General features: G+C 46.1%; 1 protein-coding gene across 1 annotated transcript in view; it reads left to right on the top strand.

The window, feature by feature from the left end:
* nbeab (neurobeachin b) overlaps positions 1–20,549 on the top strand; it is a 229,813-nt gene that overhangs the window by 92,485 nt on the left and 116,779 nt on the right. Inside the window, exons 13-26 of the mRNA XM_072701095.1 lie at positions 149–317; positions 5,204–5,283; positions 7,820–7,882; positions 8,084–8,181; positions 8,956–9,048; positions 10,123–10,231; positions 11,205–11,286; positions 11,909–12,032; positions 13,273–13,465; positions 13,696–14,685; positions 16,515–16,732; positions 17,055–17,208; positions 17,364–17,372; positions 19,316–19,496. Coding sequence (XP_072557196.1) covers positions 149–317; positions 5,204–5,283; positions 7,820–7,882; positions 8,084–8,181; positions 8,956–9,048; positions 10,123–10,231; positions 11,205–11,286; positions 11,909–12,032; positions 13,273–13,465; positions 13,696–14,685; positions 16,515–16,732; positions 17,055–17,208; positions 17,364–17,372; positions 19,316–19,496 — 2,563 coding nt within the window. The remainder of the gene's footprint in view (positions 1–148; positions 318–5,203; positions 5,284–7,819; positions 7,883–8,083; positions 8,182–8,955; positions 9,049–10,122; positions 10,232–11,204; positions 11,287–11,908; positions 12,033–13,272; positions 13,466–13,695; positions 14,686–16,514; positions 16,733–17,054; positions 17,209–17,363; positions 17,373–19,315; positions 19,497–20,549) is intronic.

Below are 20,549 nucleotides of genomic sequence, written 5' to 3'. Positions count from 1 at the left end.
CAGTGTGTGTGTGTGGTTCTCCCCCATCCCAGGTTGTCGTGATGCTGTGTGTGTCTGACAGTGCATGATTATGCAGTTTTCCCCTGTTCTTGGTCTTCACGGTGCTTTGTGTGTCTGACAGGGTGTGTGTGGTTCTCGACTGTTCCAGGTACAGCTCTCCCTCTACACATACCTGTCAGCAGAGTTCATCGGCACGGCAACCATCTACAGCACCATCCGACGTGTCGGTACTGTGCTGCAGCTCATGCACACGCTCAAGTTCTACTACTGGGTACTGAATCCCATGGAGAGCAGTGGAATCACGCCCAAGGGTTTGGGTGAGCACCACCACCTCAGGGGCTGCTGGGGGGGCTCAGCATGGAGGGCCTGGGGGTGAGCGCAATATCTTTGATAAGCTTCCCGGGGTTCCATTGACACTCAGAGCGAGTGGTCAGGGGAAGAGGAATGTGATGGGCAGGTGCCCGGGAACATTTACCATGGTGACAGTGATGGGGTGGGGTGGGGGGTGTGGTGGGGTGACTGGTTAATCTAAACAAGGTGGGTGTGCGATAAAGATGTTTTCAGTGAGAGAAAAAAATAGGTACAAATTGGAAGAAAAATCCGTAGGTTATCAGTTTTGTGGTCTGTCTTTCCTCTTCCTCCTCTTCCACGTGGTGTTGGTCCTGTGGTGGAAGCTGGCATCTTTCTCCATCTCTCTCTCTCTGCCAAGCAAGTTCGCATTAGCTGTAATGCAATATGGCAGTGAGAGTGCATTTCCTTGCCTTTTTTTAAAAAAAATGCTTAGTTGTCTGACATTTTTTGATGAAAAAGGATTGTGTTTTTACCCATATACCCAAAACCCTCCAACTGCAAGTCTATGTGCTTAACAAGTGTCTGCTTCCAGTCCTGTTTGTTATTTTTGTTGCTTGGTTCCAGGGGTATATTAATTAGCGATGTATAAAAGCATTGCGATTCCCCACCCCTTCATAATCTTTAGCTGTTCAACAGGCGTGCGGGAAGAACATCCCTGGGAATGGTGTGTCTCTAATGAATTACCCTGTATCCAGTCACTGCCTCTGTACACACTGCTAATGATTTCTCATAATCAAAGCCAAAAAGCATATAAACACTGGTCATTAATTACCCTGCAAACGAATGCAGGATCACTCGCTCACTTTTGTGAGAGGGAAGTTCTTGTGTAAAAACTGTTAAATTGTCAAAACGGAGGAATGCACTTCATACTATTATGATTGATTTGTATTATTCATGTGGCATCTGTGTTTTGCCTGCAACACATAGACATTGACTCTGAATGCATAAAATACATTGCAGCCTCGATATAATGCGGAAATTGCATACCAAGGCTGGGTCACTGGTGCAGAAAGTTTGCATTAAACTGGACCGTGAGTGCAGGGCTTGCTAATTATTTTGCCATATTTTGTCTTGAGATTTATGATTTTGTTTTTCTTCATTATTGATGAAAATGTGGCTAATTATGTAATTTACCTTGTGGGGTGATCAAATAATGCAAACTAGTTTTCCCATAATCCACCCTGTTGCTTGGTGACAGCAGGGTGAAAAATCAAACAAACAAACAAACAAACAAATTTATTTTTGTATAGCGCATTATCACAACATTACATCGTCTCAAAGTGCTTTACAGCATCCCCACCCAAAGCCCCCAGTGAGTAAGCCATAGGCGACAGTGACAAGGAAAAACTCCCGAGAAGGAAGAAACCTTGGGAGGGACCAGACTCAAAGGGGGAGCCCATCCTCCAGGGGCCGGCAGGGAGAGTCAGATACAGTAAAATTTGAGACACAAACGGGGAGCAGGGGGGAGATGACAAGCCGGTGCCTCCAATCGCCAGGCAACCAGAAGGCAGGCAGCGGGTCATACATGGAAGATGACACAGGCAGAACGGCGAGCTGGATGACAAGCTCTACAAATGTCATTGGTAGAGGCGACGTCACGTAGCAGGGTGTGCTGGACATCTTGATAGATTGAGGTCTCCAGGCAGCACCCCCAGGAGAGGTAGGGGAAATAAAATATGTAAAAATAAAATCAAGGTGTTTACTCTGAGGGGTCAGGTTTTGGTTTGAGATGTGCTTGTAGCAGAGTTGAACCTGGGCTTCAGTGAAACCTCTGAAGAGCATCATTGGAGCTGAGCGTGGGGTGGGAGCTACCTCGATTCCAAACGTTTCATGGTCTTGAGATGCAGTGGTACCAGGGTCTACATGTGTGGTTAGACCCATGCAACATGCATGTTATAGAGATCAGCTTTTTCCATAGCTAAGCTGCATCACTGGTGAATAAAATAGTTCATCCGTCTTGCAATGAGTTAATGAGTACTGGGTCACTGAGGGTGGGGGGCTGCTTGGAGCCTGTTCCAGGCAGCATGGGGCACAAGGCAGGGGTGGGATGCCAGTTCATGGTATGGGCAAATGCACATATTCAGGCACTATAGAGAATTCTGGAAGTGTTAATGTGCATAATCGTGAATAGTAATTCATATGAAGAGTTACTGCAAGACACATGCATATGCACTGCAGTAGTGCAGTGTTAAATTTTGGGTTTATTGCTGGGAAATCTCTATTTCCAAACCGGGTATCTGTTGGGTTAAAAACACACAGTCCAGCAGTGATTGACAGTCACATTAAATACCAGATTTCTTAGGGTTCGGGTGGAATTGGGAGACCATGTGACAGGTGGAAAGGCCAAGTCTTGTCATTTCTTTACTTGGTGAGGAGTATTCAGACCAGACTCACCTGGGATGAGTCTTTTTCTGCCAAAGAATTGGGGGAGGAAGTAGGAATGGACAGAGATGAATAGTTCAATCATGGGGAACAAAGGAGAGGCCTTTGAAAACAAGGTTTCTGGCTGCCTTATACATCTTGCCAATAACAGAGGGACGCTGCTTATCTTTTACAGGTATATTATCCGTTTTTTTCCTTAAATGCCTGAAAGCTAGTAGTGATGGTCTGATTCTAGTTCCCGAAATGGACCCGGACCTATAATGAGGCCTAACAAATCGGCAAATATGCACGCAGACCGATATCTAATGCGGTTTGTTTCTTCATCTTCCCATCCGCTTGAGGTTCTTGAGAATAAAGATACAAAATTTAACATAAAATCAGGGCAGCTTGTGAGGTGCGGGGGTCATGGAGGATGATGTTCTAGCTTGCACCAGTGGGGTGTGAAGCTTGTGGCAGTTAGCCCAGGCCCAGAGCCTGTTATCCACAGGAACGATTCTAGGTATCACCCTGGAAGCACAGACATTTGTGGAGATGTGTGGAATGAGGATGGGGATGATTGGGACGCCTTGGCCAGCACCAATGAGATTATTTCTTGCGGTGGCGGTGGATTAGCGGTCTCTGACTGCGGGGCCTTGTCCCTGGGTGCCAGACGCTGCTCATCTGATGTCATGCAGGCATGCAGTCGCAGTGGATCAATTTGGGGTAAATCCTGGATTCCTGCCCTGCTGTGGTACTGTTGCCACGATAAGAGTGTTTTATCAAATCGCTGCTTAACTTATTGGCTGAACTGAGTGGTTCATCTTAGCTCAGCTTACTTTTCAGAGTAACTCCATCCATGCAACCATATTCCATAACCCCTTATCTGCGGTACAGGGTAGTGGTGAGCCCAGAGTCTATCCCAGGAGCATGCTGCATGAGATGCCAGTGTGCGTGTATGGCACAAATGGACACAGTTTGGACACCTGCTCACCTAGGTGCATGTTTTTGGACTGCATACATGTGCAAACACAGGGAGAGCAAGAAGACACATAGCCTAGGAGGTGTGAGGGTGCTGCACTGCCCCGTAAACCAGCCCTGAGAGTGAATCAGAGGACTGTGAATCGCATTGTCACATGAGATGCAGAGTTTGGAAGTAGAGCAGATGGCAAAGGTCTGGCAATGTAAAGGGGTCCGTCAGTCCCTACTTGGGGTGTTCATCAGTACGCATAAATGACCGTTCTTGTGTTCTTGTGTATGTGTTTAATGTCATCTTCCATTGTTGAAGTACAGTTCCAATATTTAAGAAGTACAGAGGACTGTAAAAATACCCAGATGTCATTCTTGCCCAGCCCCAAATATCAAGGGTGCATCGGTTGCATCCTTGCTAATGGGAACAATCCCATGATTCATTGCAGCCCAAGTTAGCAATACAGCGTTTGCCAAGAACGCAAGTATAGTGTTTGTCTTCTTGGTATTGATAAACTCCCTTGCTCTCTCACACGCATTGCCGACACGTGGTCAGTCGCTGAGACCTGTTAGAGAAATGTGGAGGTTAATCTGCCGTTCAAGTGACCCATGTGGTCCACACTTGCTAATTGAAAAAAAGCTGAAAGTAAAAGGTTCCAGGATGCCGAGAGGAGCATGGCATGCACCCCCTCAGCTTCCCACTCTCTCCTGCCTCGCACCTCGGCTCTCACATTTATTTTTAGTCATCGTCATGCTATGGATCAATTTTCTCCGCCTGGGCTTAATAGACACTAAGATGCGAAAAAGGCAAACAGGAACTTCATTGCAGACAAAAGGCATCACACTGAATGCCCTCCAGGGGAAAGCCGTTTGACTGACTGTGCTTCTGTCAATGTGCCAAATGGTGAGCTCTATTGTCTATTTATTATCTGACTTCCTATTTCAGTCTCTGCTGAGCAATATCAGAAAGTGTTCTGTTAAGGCTTCAGCTAGGACCGATTAATGTGACCTGTGAACGTTTGAACATAAGGTTTCAGGTTCACATCCCAAAAGTGCCACCAGTTTCAAAACACTTGTGAGCTGTTTGCTTAATCTGGCTGAATTAATGTGTAGGCCAGCAATGCCAGAAGCAGGGCCAGTTCTAGCTGTAGGCAGAATAGGCAGTTGACTGAATTACCTGCGTTATGCAGGAAGTGAAACGACCATCGGTTTTCTTGGTAGGGGAGTTTCCAAAGTTAAGGGCTTCCAAGGGCCCCTAAGAGCCAATCCTGGAAAGAAGTTAGAGGGCAATTTAAAACAAAACAAAGCAAAGAAGAGTGAATAAGCTGTCACTCATCCCGTCTGCAGTTTGTGGTCAGCTTGTGGTCAGCAGTCGCTGATGTGTGGCTGGGGCTAGATGGTCCATCAGCGGAGGGCAAGATGCAGGGAATGGGCCGGGGTAACCACACTGCCCTCTCTGCCTTTCACTACTCTGACTCCTTTTGTGCGAGTTGCCATGATTGGACCCCCCCCCCCATTTCTGCAGATGGACCCCGTCCTTCACAGAAGGAGATCATTTCCCTGCGAGCTTTCATGCTCCTCTTTCTGAAGCAGCTTATCCTCAAGGTAAGCCCCTCTCGTCACGCAGGTCTTCATGTACCACTTTGCTCTCCATCATTATACTTATGTTCCTCTATATTACATTATTTCTTCTGATTACATGCTGGACACACCCCATACACTATCAGTAAACAGAAGGAGTTTCCATTTACAGTCATTTTAGAAGTAATACCTTCATTCAATCAATTCGTTTTAAATGAAGGTTGAGGTATTTTTTTACACCAAAAATGTTATTGTATTGAAATGGTTCTTTTCGTGTGACTCAGCTCTGGATTTCACACCCCATGGCCTTCCAACTCATAATTGTCTGCATTTCCCCTTCAGCTCTGGTTTAAATCAGCCGCCATGAGGCATGATGGGAAAAATGTGCCGCTGCTGTCGGGGAAATAAATACTTTTCATAGTCTCGCCCCGAAAGCAATTACTCCCCAAACCAGTGCCCCTTGAACAGTGAGGAATTGAATGTTTCCATTGCAGGTGTTTTAAAAAACCTTGTAATGCTGCATGACATACAAGAAACCCCGAGGAAAATGGGCATGAAAAATTCATCCTGGAAAGCGGGCTCTTTCAAACCATTGCTGGGGATGTTTCTCCAGTATTAGCGAGACGGAGTAACGCAGTAGCGGCTCCCCAGTGCCCCAGGAAAGGGCTTTGATTTCTCCTCGCTGTCGCATTCGCACATTAGTCTTGTTTGTAGCTTTGAAGCCTTGCATTTCTTTTATAGTCTTTGACTGACTGCATATATACTTTTCATATTTGGCAGTACTTTTTATTTGCTGCACTTATTGAGTGATTTCAGTTGTGGTCACCATACTTACTTTGTATATATATTATTCGTACTGTGTGGCTTTGTACACTCGCTACTCATACCTTGTGGCTTTGTATACTTACTACTCATACTGTGAGGCTTCCCTTGTCTCCATATTTTCATACTGTGCAGCTTTGTATACTCATTACTCATACTGTATGACTTTGTATACTCAATACTTAGACTGTGGGGCTTCCCTTGACTCCATACTGTTCATAGTGCGCAGCTTTGTATACTAGCTCCTCATACTGTGTGGCTTTGTATACTCACTACCCATACTGAGGGGCTTCCCTTGCCTCTGTATTGTTCATACTGTGTGGCTTTGTATACTCGCTACTCATACTGTGAAACTTTTCATATTGTGGTAGTTTGTATACTCGCTACTCATACTGTGGGGCTCCCCTTATCTCCATATTGTTCATATTGCATGGATATGTATACTCACTACTCATGCTGTGTGACTTTGTAGACTTATTATTGATATTTTGTGGCTTTCTATACTCACTACTCGTACTATGGGGCTTTACATACTCACTATGCATACCGTGGGGCTTCCCTTGTCTCCATAAATGTTCATACCATGTGGCTTTGTATACTCGCTACTCATACTGTGAAACTTTTCATATTGTGGTAGTTTGTATACTCGCTACTCATACTGTGGGGCTCCCCTTATCTCCATATTGTTCATATTGCATGGATATGTATACTCACTACTCATGCTGTGTGACTTTGTAGACTTATTATTGATATTTTGTGGCTTTCTATACTCACTACTCGTACTATGGGGCTTTACATACTCACTACGCATACCGTGGGGCTTCCCTTGTCTCCATAAATGTTCATACCATGTGGCTTTGTATACTCACTACTCATACTGTAGGGCTTTATATACTCAGTACTCATATTGTAGAGGTTCCCTTGCCTACATACTGTTCATAACGCATGGCTATGTTTACTCGCTGCTCATACTCTGTGGCTTTGTATACTCAATGCTCGTACTGTGGGGCTTCCCTTAACTTCATACTGTTCATAGTTCATACCATGTAGTGTTGTATACTCATTACTCATACTGTGTGGCTTTGTGTACCTACTACTCATATTGTTGGGCTTCTCTTGTCTCCATATTGTTCTTACTATGTGGATTTGTTTACTCACTACTTATACTGTATAGCTTTGTGTACTTACTACTCATAATGTTGAGTGTCACTTGTGTCCATACAGTACACACTATGTGGTTTTTGTGTATTGACTACTTATACTATGTGGTTTTGTATACTCACAACTTATAATATGGGGCTTCCCTTGTCTATCTGCATACTCTTCACACTCTGGATCATTGCTCATGGTTTTTGGTTTCCTACATACTGTTCACACTGTATGTCAATTTGTTGTATAGTTACTAACACTACATAGCCTTCCTTCTGTAGTTTTCCTCGTACAGTGAGGATTGTGCTGCCTGGGCCTGTCTCACTAATACATGCATTAAACTATGCATTTAAATACTGTATGACAATGCATGTACTGGACTCTACCATGCATTGTTTTTAAAAGTTGCTGAAATTTGTGGTTTTCTCCAAATCATTGGGTGGCTTTCATCATGCTGAATCGTTTGCACGCAATCTTATAAGGTGAAACCTTTCCTGTTTGTCTTTTACCCTTGCAGTTTGTCATCCTAGCAATAATAGCGAAAAGAAAATCACGCCTTGTTTCGTAAAAGTTGGCATTTATCTTTCAGGATCGTGGCGTGAAGGAGGATGAGCTGCAGAGTGTGCTTAACTACCTGCTAACGATGCATGAGGCAAGTCAGCCATACTGGGGGCCTCCAGTTGGGCCCCGCATGTTGGTAGGGCCCTGGCACGGGGCCCATAAGCATACCCGGGGAAGGGAGATGGTCGGTTGCCAAGCGTTCACCATCCCAGACCTGCTAAATGGACACTGGGAACAAGTCAGTCCTGAGGTGGTATTAAGATTTTGGGCACCACCTTGCTTATCTCCACAGGACGAGAACATCCACGACGTGCTGCAGCTGCTGGTTGCCCTCATGTCCGAGCATCCCGCCTCGATGATCCCTGCCTTCGACCAGAGGAACGGCATACGGTAAATATGCACCTGCAGTGGCCCTGCTGGTGACACCACTTCCTGAGCTCCGCGTTCGTTCTGCTGTGTGATTTCGACCTGCAGCCTTTTTTGTCAGAGGCTCTGCAGTGTTCCTGTAACACAGGTCCCTCCGAAGAGATGAATCCGCTGAAACACCACAGCCTATTGCTGCTAAAACATTAGCAGAACAGGAGAGCTTTACTTCTTTGAAGTTTCGTTGGTATATAAGTTCCCTAAAGGCATCAAACTCCATCTGTTCTGCATGAAATTCTGTCATTTTAAGCACCCCCTTCCACCCCAGGGTGTTTGAGAGCTGCACCGCCACACATAGAGAGCCCTCTGTAATGGAGCCTGCGAGTGACTGGCCGTCTCTTAAACCCGTGGCCGTGTGAGACCTGCAGCTCCAGCAGAATGGCTTGGCTGATTTCACACGTACTTCTACTCTCACTTCAGCAGGCACCCAGGCATTTAATCTGTGAGGCTGATTCTGCAGCAGTATTTACTTATGGACTGTAAATCTTATGTGTAAGCAGAAATTCCCATTGTTCGCTAACAAATATATGCAGTGAGGTGAAAGAAAGGTGTTTTCAAAGGTTATTTCCTCTCCTCAAACACTCTGTGTCGGGAAGATTTCCGTCATTGTATGTTGAAAATGTGCACTTTGATGTTTTGCAGACTCTTGTCTGTGTAGCCTGAATGGAACTATTTTTTCCATCCCTTTTTCTGCTATAAGTCAGAAGAATGATTTTTTGTTGTTGTTTGGTGTGTGTCCAGGGTCATCTACAAACTGCTGGCCTCCAAAAGCGAGAGCATCCGGGTTCAAGCTCTTAAAGTCCTAGGCTACTTCCTCAAGCACTTGGGGCACAAGTAAGTGTCCAGTGAGGACCATCAGGCCCCTGGGACCTTATCTGTCTCTCTGCTCACTGTCCAGAAAAATAAGTCCTTGGTATTGTGGCAGTATCTTAATTATGCAAATTACCCACAAAGCACCAAGGTGCACCATTTAGAAATATGCATAGACTAATGATAAAAATACTAACATGATCAAAGCTGGTTGAACTGATTAGTAGACCCAAGAGCAGTGATTTGTTCATTGCTTGTATTTCTCAGAAGAATATTGCATATGATAAAGAGAAAAATCTCAAAGGCCGTGTGACATACGGGTTACGTTTATGTATCTGTGTATGGTTGGTACAAGCCCACTGTTACTGAAAATGTAAGTCGTGCACTGTCTGCCTGCCTGCAGGCTTGAATCTCAGCGGATCTGAGTTTAATGATTAGCACAGCGAGTCAGTCGCAGGGAGGATACCAGCTGGGATACAGTGAGCGTGACTGAGGCAGCTCTAATCAGGGCGATGGCTGCTCAGGCATTCCCCACCGCTTGAGGGGACGGCCATTTGAGAGGGGCCCGGGCTCAGTCATTACTGTCTTTGAGGGGGGAGTCATTCTCTGGTGGTGGAGAGGGAGCCGGCAGGTGATCTGAGAAGGTACATGTTTTGCTGCTTTGCCAGGGAAAGGACTCTCATAAGTGGGCTTGAGCCCATGTGAAGGTGGGGTGCTTGCTTTCTTTAGGTAGGACATTCTCTGCTCTCAGAGCCTGGTGGCTTTAGAAAATGGCTCTGCAGTCCTACTGCTCATTCTGCACTAGGCACCACGCTTAGCAGAGGAGGGGAGCTATACAACACGCGGCAATCAAGAGTTGAGTGGACTCTTGTTGAGAAGCAGGATTGCGGGGTTGGAAATCATGGGGTAGGCTTTTCCAACAGGCCATGAATTGCCTAGTCGCCTTTATTTCTGCTCCTTCTCTTTCTGAGACCCCCTGGTCCAGCTAGTTTGACAAAGCCTCTTCAGCCGGTCAGGACAGCTGTTATTGGCCAGTGTGTGATTACCTCTCTCGGGGAGGTCAGATGACAGGAAAGCGTCTCTCCCATGCTCCTGCAGGAGAAAGGTGGAGATCATGCACACCCACAGCCTGTTCACTCTGCTGGGCGAGCGACTGATGTTGCACGCCAACACGGTCACCATCACCACCTACAACACACTCTATGAGGTATGCCAGCCAACTTGGTGATGGGAGGATGGGGCTTAAATGGGTGTGACAATCAGCACCTCCCCTCTCCAGGGATTTGTTCCATTTCAGGCGTTACTGGAACGTTTACATACCGTCCAACCTTTCTTAGAACTTCTAGCACTTCTAAGCAGCGTTTGATTATCACTGAGCATTTTATTTTGAACTTCTGAATACCTGCTTATTCATGTAATTATCTAATCAGCTAATCGTGTGGCAGCAGCACAGTGCATAAAATCATGCAGATACAGGTCAGGAGCTTCAGGTAATGCTCACATCAAACACCAGAATGGGGGGAAATGTAATGCCAGTGATTTTGTGGCAGGATTGTTGCTGCCAGACGGGCTGGTTTGGTATTTCTGTAACTGCTGATTGTCCGGGATTTTCACACAACAGTCTCTAGAGTTTACTCAGAATGGTGCAAAAAAACATCTAGTGAGCAGAAGTTCTAAGATGGAAACACCATATTCATGAGAGAGGTCTGAGGAGAACTGCCAGACTGGTTTGAGCTGACAGGAAGGCTATCATAACTCAGATAAACACTATATGTACATCTGTGGTGAACAAAAAGACATCATAGACTACAACAGCAGAAGACCATGTCAGGTTCCACTTCTGTCAGCCAAAATCTGAAAGCTGAGGCAGCAGTGCTCAGGTCAGTGTTCCTCAGTGGTCTTCCCAGCCTCCGCATCAGAATTCAATACTGAGATCTGCAATCACATGAGCATGGACCACAATCTCAAAGGAATCTTTCCAACATCTTGTGGAATCCATGCCGCAAAGTATTGAGGCTTTTTTGCAGGCAAAGGGAGGCCCTACCCAGTATTAATATAGTGTTCCTAATAAAGTTCCCAGTGAGTGTTTATTTGTGATATTTGATTCCTTTGGATTGTAACTATAAATAACCGACTTTCTTTTCCCTGAGAGACTGACCATATGTTATGTCCCGCTTCAGATCCTTACAGAACAGGTCTGCACACAGGTGGTGCACAAACCCCATCCAGAACCAGACTCTACTGTTAAGATTCAGAATCCAAGTACGTGCTCTGGTACCACCCCGATATGGCTCATGTAGATTACGTGTTTTGTACTGTGCTGCTTGTTTGACCTGGCTGATGTCTGCACAGACCTGTTTTCAGTTAAGATGGGGTCATTTCTTTATTTGTCACATACACAGTTATACAAGTACAACGTGCAGTGAAATGTACCCTGAATCGGTCCTGTGCAATAACCTCCATGTGAATTTGGTCTAGATCTCTAGAACATCACAGTGCGTTTGCATGCGTCTATGTGTCTGTGTTTGTGTGTCTATGTTTGCGTGTGTGTGCGCGTGTGTATGTGTGTTTCTGTGTCTGTCTTTGTGTGCTTGTGTGTGTGTGTCTGTGTCTTTGTGAGCTTGTGTGTGTGCATGCATATGTATGTGTGTTTGTGTGTCTATGTATGCGTGTGTGTGTTTGTGTCTGTGTGTGTGCTTGTGTGTGTGTCTGTGTCTTTGTGTGCTTGTGTGTGTGTCTGTCTTTGTGTGTCTGTGCTTGTGTGTGTGTGTGTGTGTGTCTGTTTGTGTGTTTGTGTCTGTGTGCGCTTGTGTGTGTGTGTGCTTGCCAACTCACTTGCATCCTTTGCCCTCCACCTATGCCACCCCATCACCTTTCATTGCAGTGATCCTGAAGGTCGTGGCTACCTTGATGAAGAACTCCTCCCCCAGTGCCGAATTGATGGAGGTCCGTCGCCTCTTTCTGTCTGACATGATCAAGCTGTTCAGCAACAGCCGGGAGAATCGGCGGTGAGCGGCGCCGTCCGTGCGTGTGCGCAGCAGGTGGCTCCGGCGTCGAGCAGCCAGAGTAGCTGGGTAGCTGGGCGGTGAGGAGCTGTCCCCCTCACCTGGTGGGGCTCCGTCTCGTCTCGAGCTCCATCCACAGCGGCAGCTTGATCTGCCCAAGCCTGTCTGTCTCACCAGCTGAGCCTCGAACTGGCACAACACAAGTTGACTCTCTAATAATGAGAGATGATGCTCCTCAGGCTTCAAGCTACAATAGCATGTGACAGTAATTTAATTTAGAAAGGACTTCTAACTGTAGGTCCTTATTTAAGATGATCACTTCTATTAAAAGTGCCTTTAATGTTATATCTTGGCCCATTTACACAGCTGAAGAAATTCAAGCTAACTACCTTCACTCAACCTTTAGTGCACCTTGAACTTGCACTGAAGGCTGAGTGAACCTTCATAAGTTCTACCCCTAATTATGGAATAATGAGGAGTACAGAAGTACTTCTTAGTATATTGAGAATTTCATGTAATTTTGTAATGGAAAAATAGTGATGCTGGTTTACGAAAAGCACAGAGTAATCTGGCCAATCAAAATGAGATGGAATATCCTACTTGCTGCCTGGTAAATATCGCCCTCTGCAGGACACTTACAATTTTCTGTATTTGGTTGAGCATTTAATTGTTTTACTGAACATAAGTTTATTAGCAACTTTCTCATTTCATAATTTCCTTATTATTATTATCTATAAATGTTCAAAACTAACGTTTAAGTAACACCAAGTAGATGTGGTAGAGTAATCATAGATTAAGGAGGGACAGTATAGCAGAATACTGGGAATTGAAAAAGAAAATACTGCTTAAAATACCCGTGAAACAAAATGAGTATTTGGTTGAGTATTTGATATTTCATTCACTTCAAACAGTCTCCTGAGTGCAGTGTGTGTGTGGGTGTGAGCGTGCAGTGTGGGTGTGGGTGTGAGCGTGCAGTGTGGGTGTGGGTGTGGGTGTGAGCGTGCAGTGTGGGTGTGGGTGTAAGCGTGCAGTGTGGGTGTGAGCTTGCAGTGTGAGTGTGGGTGTGAGCTTGCAGTGTGAGTGTGGGTGTGAGCTTGCAGTGTGAGTGTGAGCGTGCAGTGTGAGTGTGGGTGTAAGCGTGCAGTGTGGGTGTGGGTGTGAGCGTGCAGTGTGGGTGTGGGTGTGAGCGTGCAGTGTCAGGGGTGAAGCACTCTGCTCTGACGCCTCACATCCTGCCCCCCAGGTGCCTCCTCCAGTGCTCCGTCTGGCAGGACTGGATGTTCTCGCTTGGCTACATCAACCCCAAGAACCCTGAGGAGCAGAAGATCACGGAGATGGTGTACAACATCTTCCGCATCCTGCTGTACCACGCCATCAAGTACGAGTGGGGCGGCTGGCGCGTCTGGGTGGACACGCTGTCGATAGCGCACTCCAAGGTGAGGGCCGCGTCGGCTTGGGAAAAGCAGAGAAATGCTGCCCTCTGCTGGTGAGAGGGAAGCTTTTGTTAAAATCAGCAAAGTTAAGGTGCAGTCTAGCAGATTGATTTTTTTAACCATAAATCATGTATGGAACTTCCCTAGTATTTATTTACAAATTTTTCAAAATATGTGATCAGTTTCTAAAACAGCAGGACTTGAATTAGCAGGTCTGTCTGTTTAATGTCCAGGTGACGTATGAGGCTCACAAGGAGTACTTGGCCAAAATGTACGAGGAGTACCAGCGGCAGGAGGAGGAGAACATCAAGAAAGGCAAGAAGGGCCTAGTCAGCACCATTTCTGGCCTGTCTGCTTCGGGCATCAAGGGCGCCATCGAGATCCGCGAGATCGATGACCACTCGCAGACGCAGACGCCCGAGAGCGAGGCCGACTACCCTGAGAGCGCAGACTCGCGCCACCTGCTGGTGGACCCCAAGGGGCCGGATGAGCTTGCAGGCGGCGAGCGGCCTGTGGGCGGGGTGAGGGTAGAGGTGCATGACCTGCTGGTGGACATCAAGGCAGAGAAGGTGGAGGCCACTGAGGTGAAGCTGGACGACCTGGACCTGTCCCCGGAGGTGCTGGGCCTAACGGAGAACGGGCCGCTGGTGGAGGTGGACTCTCTGCTGGACAATGTGTACTGCGCCGCAGTGGGCGACCTGCGCGGCGTCCTGGTGTCCAAGGAGAGTGGCGAGGACAAGAATACCGGGCCGCTCATCACCCTGGCTGACGAAAAGGACAGCGTCACTGGCGATGGCGGCTTCTTGTTTGGCAAAGTGGGCGGCGGCCCAGACAACAAGCTTCTCGGGCATCTGACCTCTGCCGAGAGGCTGGTGCTGTCCGGCCCAGAGCCCACAGTCATTCCCGGCAGCAGCGCCGATGACCTGGGCCTGCTGGCCCACATGACAGCCAGCTCCGACCTGCCGTCTGCTCCCAACCTCTTGGAGGACACTGAGTTCAAACTGCACGCAGCCCTGGAGGACCTCAACCCCATGGTGGAGCCTGATGCCATCCCCAAGGTTACCGACTACACCACCGGGGGCGCTGTGGGGACAGAGGGGGATGCATCCGCCACGAAAAGCGGGGGCGCCGTGGATGCGGGCAGTACCAACTCTGACACCGAGAGGTCCGATGACGGCAAGGATAAAGAGACAAAGAAGATCCAGACCACAGCGACCACTCAGGTTTGACATTTAGCATGATTACTATAGGGCACCACTCAAGGTTGTGTAAGGAAGGTTCCACTTACTGTGATTGCCTGTAGGTAACTTATGTGAGTGTGTACTGCAATGGGCTGGCGCCTCATCCTGGGTTGTTTCCTGCCTGGCACCTACAGGCTTCGGACCCACCACGACCAAGAATAGGACAAGTGGTTACAAATAGATGGATGGATATTACAAATTTATTGGTTTTATAACAAAAAATCATTACTGTAATAATTTGTTTACAAAGAAATATCACAGTATAAACATACAGTAGATTTAAGTAACACGTTCATTTCAAGTAGTAATAAAATAAAACCCAATACAATAGCTCTAAAAGAGCTGTTATGAGTTAAAAAGGTATTTGACAAGTAGTCTCATTGGGTGCTTTTTAATTCATAATAACATAAAACACCAAACATTTGTGCTAAGTATCCCTTTGGGGGCCAATGACCACGATTGCAAAAAATAGCAAAACAGCAAGAACTCAATAAGTCAGTCAAAAAATTATAACACTCAAAAAAAAGAAAATGTCTGTGTGACAGATATGTGCGGATATTTTAAACGTTGTTTCTTGATGAACTTTTGTTATGAGACCAATAAATTTGAGTTAAGCAAGTGTCCGAAGACTTTTTGTGAGCACTGAATATGGCAGCAGAGTTACTGTGACCCAGAACTACTTAAGTGGTTATAATGAAAGGTCTCTATATTGGGTGTCTATATATCATTCTTGTTTAATATTCTCAGAAACATTCTGTTCTAGATGATCTCCCTGATGATTATGTTTCAAGCATGTTCTTATTACTGCCATATGCTTAGTGTGGCCCTGAGCCAGGCTGATTTAAGAGCAATTCTGGCACGATACATAGCTGTGGTCTCGCCGGCCTGACCAGCCCTGCTCTAAAACACTGCTGCTTGCGAATGGCAGGAAGCCCTTGCAGCTGTCTGCATTTGCGTTTGCGTCTGCATCTGCTTCTGCGTCTGCGTCTGCTTCTGCACCTGCTCGTGACTGCCACAACTCTCTGGTGCTGCCTGGTATGAGGTGGCCATTTAAGTGGTGGGTGGGGCTGGGGGACAGTCTGTACCTCCACCTTTGGCCTGTCTTACATAGGGGGGTGCTGGGAGACAGTCTGTACCTCCACCTATGGCCTGTCTTACATGGTGGCTGTGCTGGGAGACAGTCTGCACCTCCACCTATGGCCTGTCTTAGATGGTGGCGGTGCTGGGAGACAGTCTGCACCTCCACCTTTGGCCTGTCTTACATGATGGCGGTGCTGGGAGACCCCGCTTCCATTGCACAGATGCTGTGCAGTTATTGGTCTGATAAGCTCACGGCCTCAGGGAATCGGAAGACAGAGGGCAGGGCTTGATGCTCTTTTCGGAGTACCTGCTGAGCAGACAGAGCAGAGGTTCTTGTGCTGATTTAGGCCTGTCCTCCACAGGTGTGTAATGGCCCGAGCCTATGGTGCCTTAAATGCCTCTGAGTGGGTATTTTATATGCATCACTGGCATTTCCTTGGGAATTTCCTAATGAAAATGTTTCACATCACACATGTCTACACTGTTCTTTTGAAAAATTCCATATTCATTCTGTGAAAAACAAAAATTACAAAAAAAATTACAAAATCTTTTGAGTTTAGTTTGTCTGTGGACTTTATAATTTTCATTTACAGTTTGATAGATTCATTATTCTTAGGGGTCTGACCAGGCAATGTGGAAGATGGTTAGCATATCATAGTGTAATGCTGCTACTGAACAGTAGAGGGCGATGTGGACAAAGCTAAGTGCACCGTCTGCGACACCCCCAGCAGACTCTGCATGGGCGGACGTCCAGCCACATGGAGCGGGACCTGCGTGTGGACCTGGGCTTCAGGGGCATGCCCATGACGGAGGAGCAGCGGCGCCAATTCAGCCCAGGCCCACGGACCACCATGTTTCGCATCCCAGAGTTCAAATGGTCACCCATGCACCAGCGACTGCTGACAGACCTGCTCTTTGCCCTGGAGACCGATGTCCACGTCTGGAGGAGGTCAGAGGTCACAGCCTCCCTTAGGGCTGGTTCACCACGAGCAAACATCTTCTCTTCAGTCCATATTTCCCTGTTAAAGCAACTGACTATTGATTTAGTAAAATATACCAGTAATTATTTAATTGCTTTTTATAAAACTCACAAATTTTGTCTTATACTGATGGACATATTACAAGTCATAATGAGAATAAGTGCTATATGTAGGGATCCTGGAGTAGGACCTAACAGTCTTCTGGTCACAACCTGTATGCCACCTGTTTACCAGCAGCATAGGAGAAGCACTGAATGAAGCACTTGCCCTTTCTTCTCCCAATCCCTACAGTCACTCGACCAAGTCAGTCATGGACTTCGTGAACAGCAATGAAAACATCATCTTTGTCCACAACACAATTCACCTCATCTCTCAGATGGTGGACAACATAATCATCGCTTGTGGTGGAATACTTCCTCTCCTGTCGGCAGCAACCTCGCCCTCTGTAAGTGCAAGCAAAGCTCTATGGCGCCATCTTGTGGCCATTGCACATCACTGCTTTCTATGGTCAGATGATATATTCTGTTCCTTGCTTATGGCTTTAATATTCTCTTGCTTTCTTCCCCTGCCCTGTTGTGTTTTAATTGGATGCATATTCAGAGTTCAAAGGTCAGTAGCACTTTGTATTTGTCAACTGTTTCTGTGTGCGTCTAAGTTTTGTGTTTGTGTGTGTGTGTGTGTGTATATATATATGTGTGTGTGTATATATATATATACACACGTAAATATATATACGTAAATATATTATATGACAATATACAATGTGTGCATATTTCATATAATATAAATACAATTAGCTAAACATGTAATCGTACAGTGGTACCTCGAACTCATTAGAACTTGAATTTCTTAAAAGTCGAACCAACCAGTTAGAAAAAAAATGACCTAGAGTTTGATCTGAATCTCAGAAGTCAAACCGTGAATGCCGACCAAAGATAACTTGCATGCGCAGGGAAATGAGTCACGCTGCACGTCTCTCAGTGGAAACAAAGGGTAAAGCTTCAGTCTCAGCCTCGCATTCGCTATGATAGCATCGTGCATGTTTACACTAACTGAATACATATATTTAGACAGTAAAAATACATTTAGACAATGATAGACAGTAACAGTAAGTATTATATAATAAAATACATTTAAAAATAAAGATTTCTTATTCATTATTTTAATATTAATAATAAACCATTAATACATTTAATTATAATAATATTGTTGTGCCGAGCGGGGACAAAACGGAGACAAAGGCGCACATGTCAGGGTATCGGGGAATACGGGGTTTAATTACAGGTAAGGCAGGCAAAACGCAGACGGACAATACACTGACTGGACTGGGGAAACAAACTGAAACGCGAAAGAAATACAGAGGGCTAATGACAACAACCAGAAACAGCTGATCACATTGGGATTCCACATGGGGTTAACGAGGGGGCGTGGCACACGGAAGGAGGGGACGATCAGGGCAGGACATATTGTTTGGATACATTTATTTTCTTACTTTACATATTACTGTTTTGATAAATGTGCTTACATGTGTTTAGTACAGTATATGCTCTTCTTGTTTTATCCGGTTCATTTTGTGTTTAAATGCTAAAAAAGACATATTTAGGTGTAATTTTTTGTGGCCGCGAACCAATGAATTAGTTTTCGATTATTTCTTATGGGGAAAATTCGATCACGAACTTTTTAAGATTCCATCCGGAGTTCTGAACGGATTAAATTCGAGTTCTGAGGTACCACTGTACTTTTAAGAATTTAGAACTGGGTACAATGAGCAACTTAAATATTGTTGCAAAATGTCTGCTGAACAGCCGGTGTTACAGTCTTGCGGGGGGAGTGGGGTGTATGTAGAGGCCTCTGGCATACAGCAGTATTACAAAGTGAATGCATCACTGTTCTCAGATGCTTTGGGAATGTTAGCCGAATGTTGTGGGAACGTTATGCGAGCGTCACGTGAAGACACTACCAAAATATCAGGAGGGAAAAGTCCTTCGTTATTTGGATCTCTGATGGTGCTGTGATGTTCCTAGCTTAATGCTCATACTTAAGCAACGAAGTTTGTCTCTGCGCCTCGGCACCTATCTCCTGCATCCTCGGAGCGTGAACTGAAAAGGAGCCGTGATAATTGCAGCCCTCGCTAAGTGTGTTTTGCCTTGTTGGTGATTGTTGTGATTGTCTTCTAGGGGGATGCCGTCCTCCATTTTAAAGGCTGTGGTTCGCTTGCTGCGGTATGAGCATAAATTGTAGATAAACTTTTGCGTATGTTGTTGTGGGATGAGATGCCCCTAGTTTAATGTTTGACAGTGGTGGATCCATAGGTGATGTGGTGAGCTGCTAGACAGCTGTGTTGGCCAGGGTGCTGAAACACTGCCATCTATGGGTGGTACAGCCAAACAATCTCCATTTAAAATCACATAGTACCTGATTTAGGCCGCTGGTGGGGATTGTATCTATCATGAGGGCCTCCACTCCCCTCTATAGCACTGCTTGCAGGAATGAGTAGTGAGGGTAGGGGGCTCCTCTTATCCCGTGCGTGTATGTTTGTCTGTGTGTGTCAGACGGAGCTGGAGAACTTGGAGGCCACGCAGGGCATGTCCTCAGAGACAGCCGTGACCTTCCTCAGCCGCCTGATGGCCATGGTGGATGTACTGGTGTTCGCCAGCTCCCTCAACTTCAGCGAGATCGAGGCTGAGAAGAACATGTCCTCTGGGGGCCTGATGCGGCAGTGCCTGAGGCTGGGTGAGTGTGTGGCGTCTGTCTGTCTGCATGGCTCTGTCTACCTGTTTGTGTTCCCCTGTGTGTGCCTGTCCGTGTATGTCTGTTTGTGAATGTCTGTTTGTGCGCATCTGCCTGTCTACCTGTCTGTCTGTATGTGTGCATCTGTTGGTCTGCATCCATCTGTCTGTTTGTCCACCAATCTGTCTGCCTGTTTGTGTGTTCATCTGCCTGTCTGTCTGCCAGCCTACGTCTGTCTGTTTTTCTGTGTACTTCTGTCTGCCTGTCTGTCTGTGTGCATCAGTGGCTGTCTGTCTACATATGTCTGTGTGTGTGTGTCTGTCTGTCTGTTTGCCTGTCTGCCCATCTGTCTGCCTGTTTGTGTGCATCTGTATGCTTCTGCATCAGTTTGACTGCTTGTTTGTCTGCGAGCATCTGCCTACCTGTTTATCTTTGTGCATCTGCATCTGTCTGTCTGTGTCTGTCTATGATACTGCGTGGGAGGTCCGTGTGTGTGTGTGTGTGAGAGAGAGAGAGTGGGTGTATTCTCAGCCTTTACTTGTTTAATCTTCAAGCCTGACTAATTTGCCTTTAAGGATGCATGATTGGTGAGGAATCATGCGTCTTGCATGGCTGCTTTTAACTTTTCTCGCATTGAACAGTCTTGGGGGGGTGGGGGGGGGGGGCTCTGTGTCTGCATATGATGTGGGGAATAAACACAGTGTGATGTGACTTAAGCATCACTGGGGAGAGAAAAAGAGAGAATGAGAGAAAAAGAGGGAGAGAGAGAGACCGGTATGTCCTCCATGGGCATTATGAGAGCCTCTGCTTTGTTTTGCTGTCAATCTGTAGTTAAAGCCAGAACTTCCCATTGGGGTGGGATACTGGGATACTTTTTATTTATTGATCTGTCAGTGCCCTGGTACATTACTTTCTTGTGAATTGCTGTACATCCTCACTAATATTTAGGCTCGCTATGGAACGGTGCTTCCTGCCACTGGGGTTTTGCATATGTTAGCAAATCAGTATGTGTCCATCCTTTTATTAGGGTCTAGATCATGATTAAATAGACACAGT

This window comes from Paramormyrops kingsleyae, chromosome 17 (assembly GCF_048594095.1).
Source record: "Paramormyrops kingsleyae isolate MSU_618 chromosome 17, PKINGS_0.4, whole genome shotgun sequence".
NCBI lineage: Eukaryota > Metazoa > Chordata > Actinopteri > Osteoglossiformes > Mormyridae > Paramormyrops > Paramormyrops kingsleyae.
This window is presented reverse-complemented; position numbering and strand designations above follow the sequence as displayed.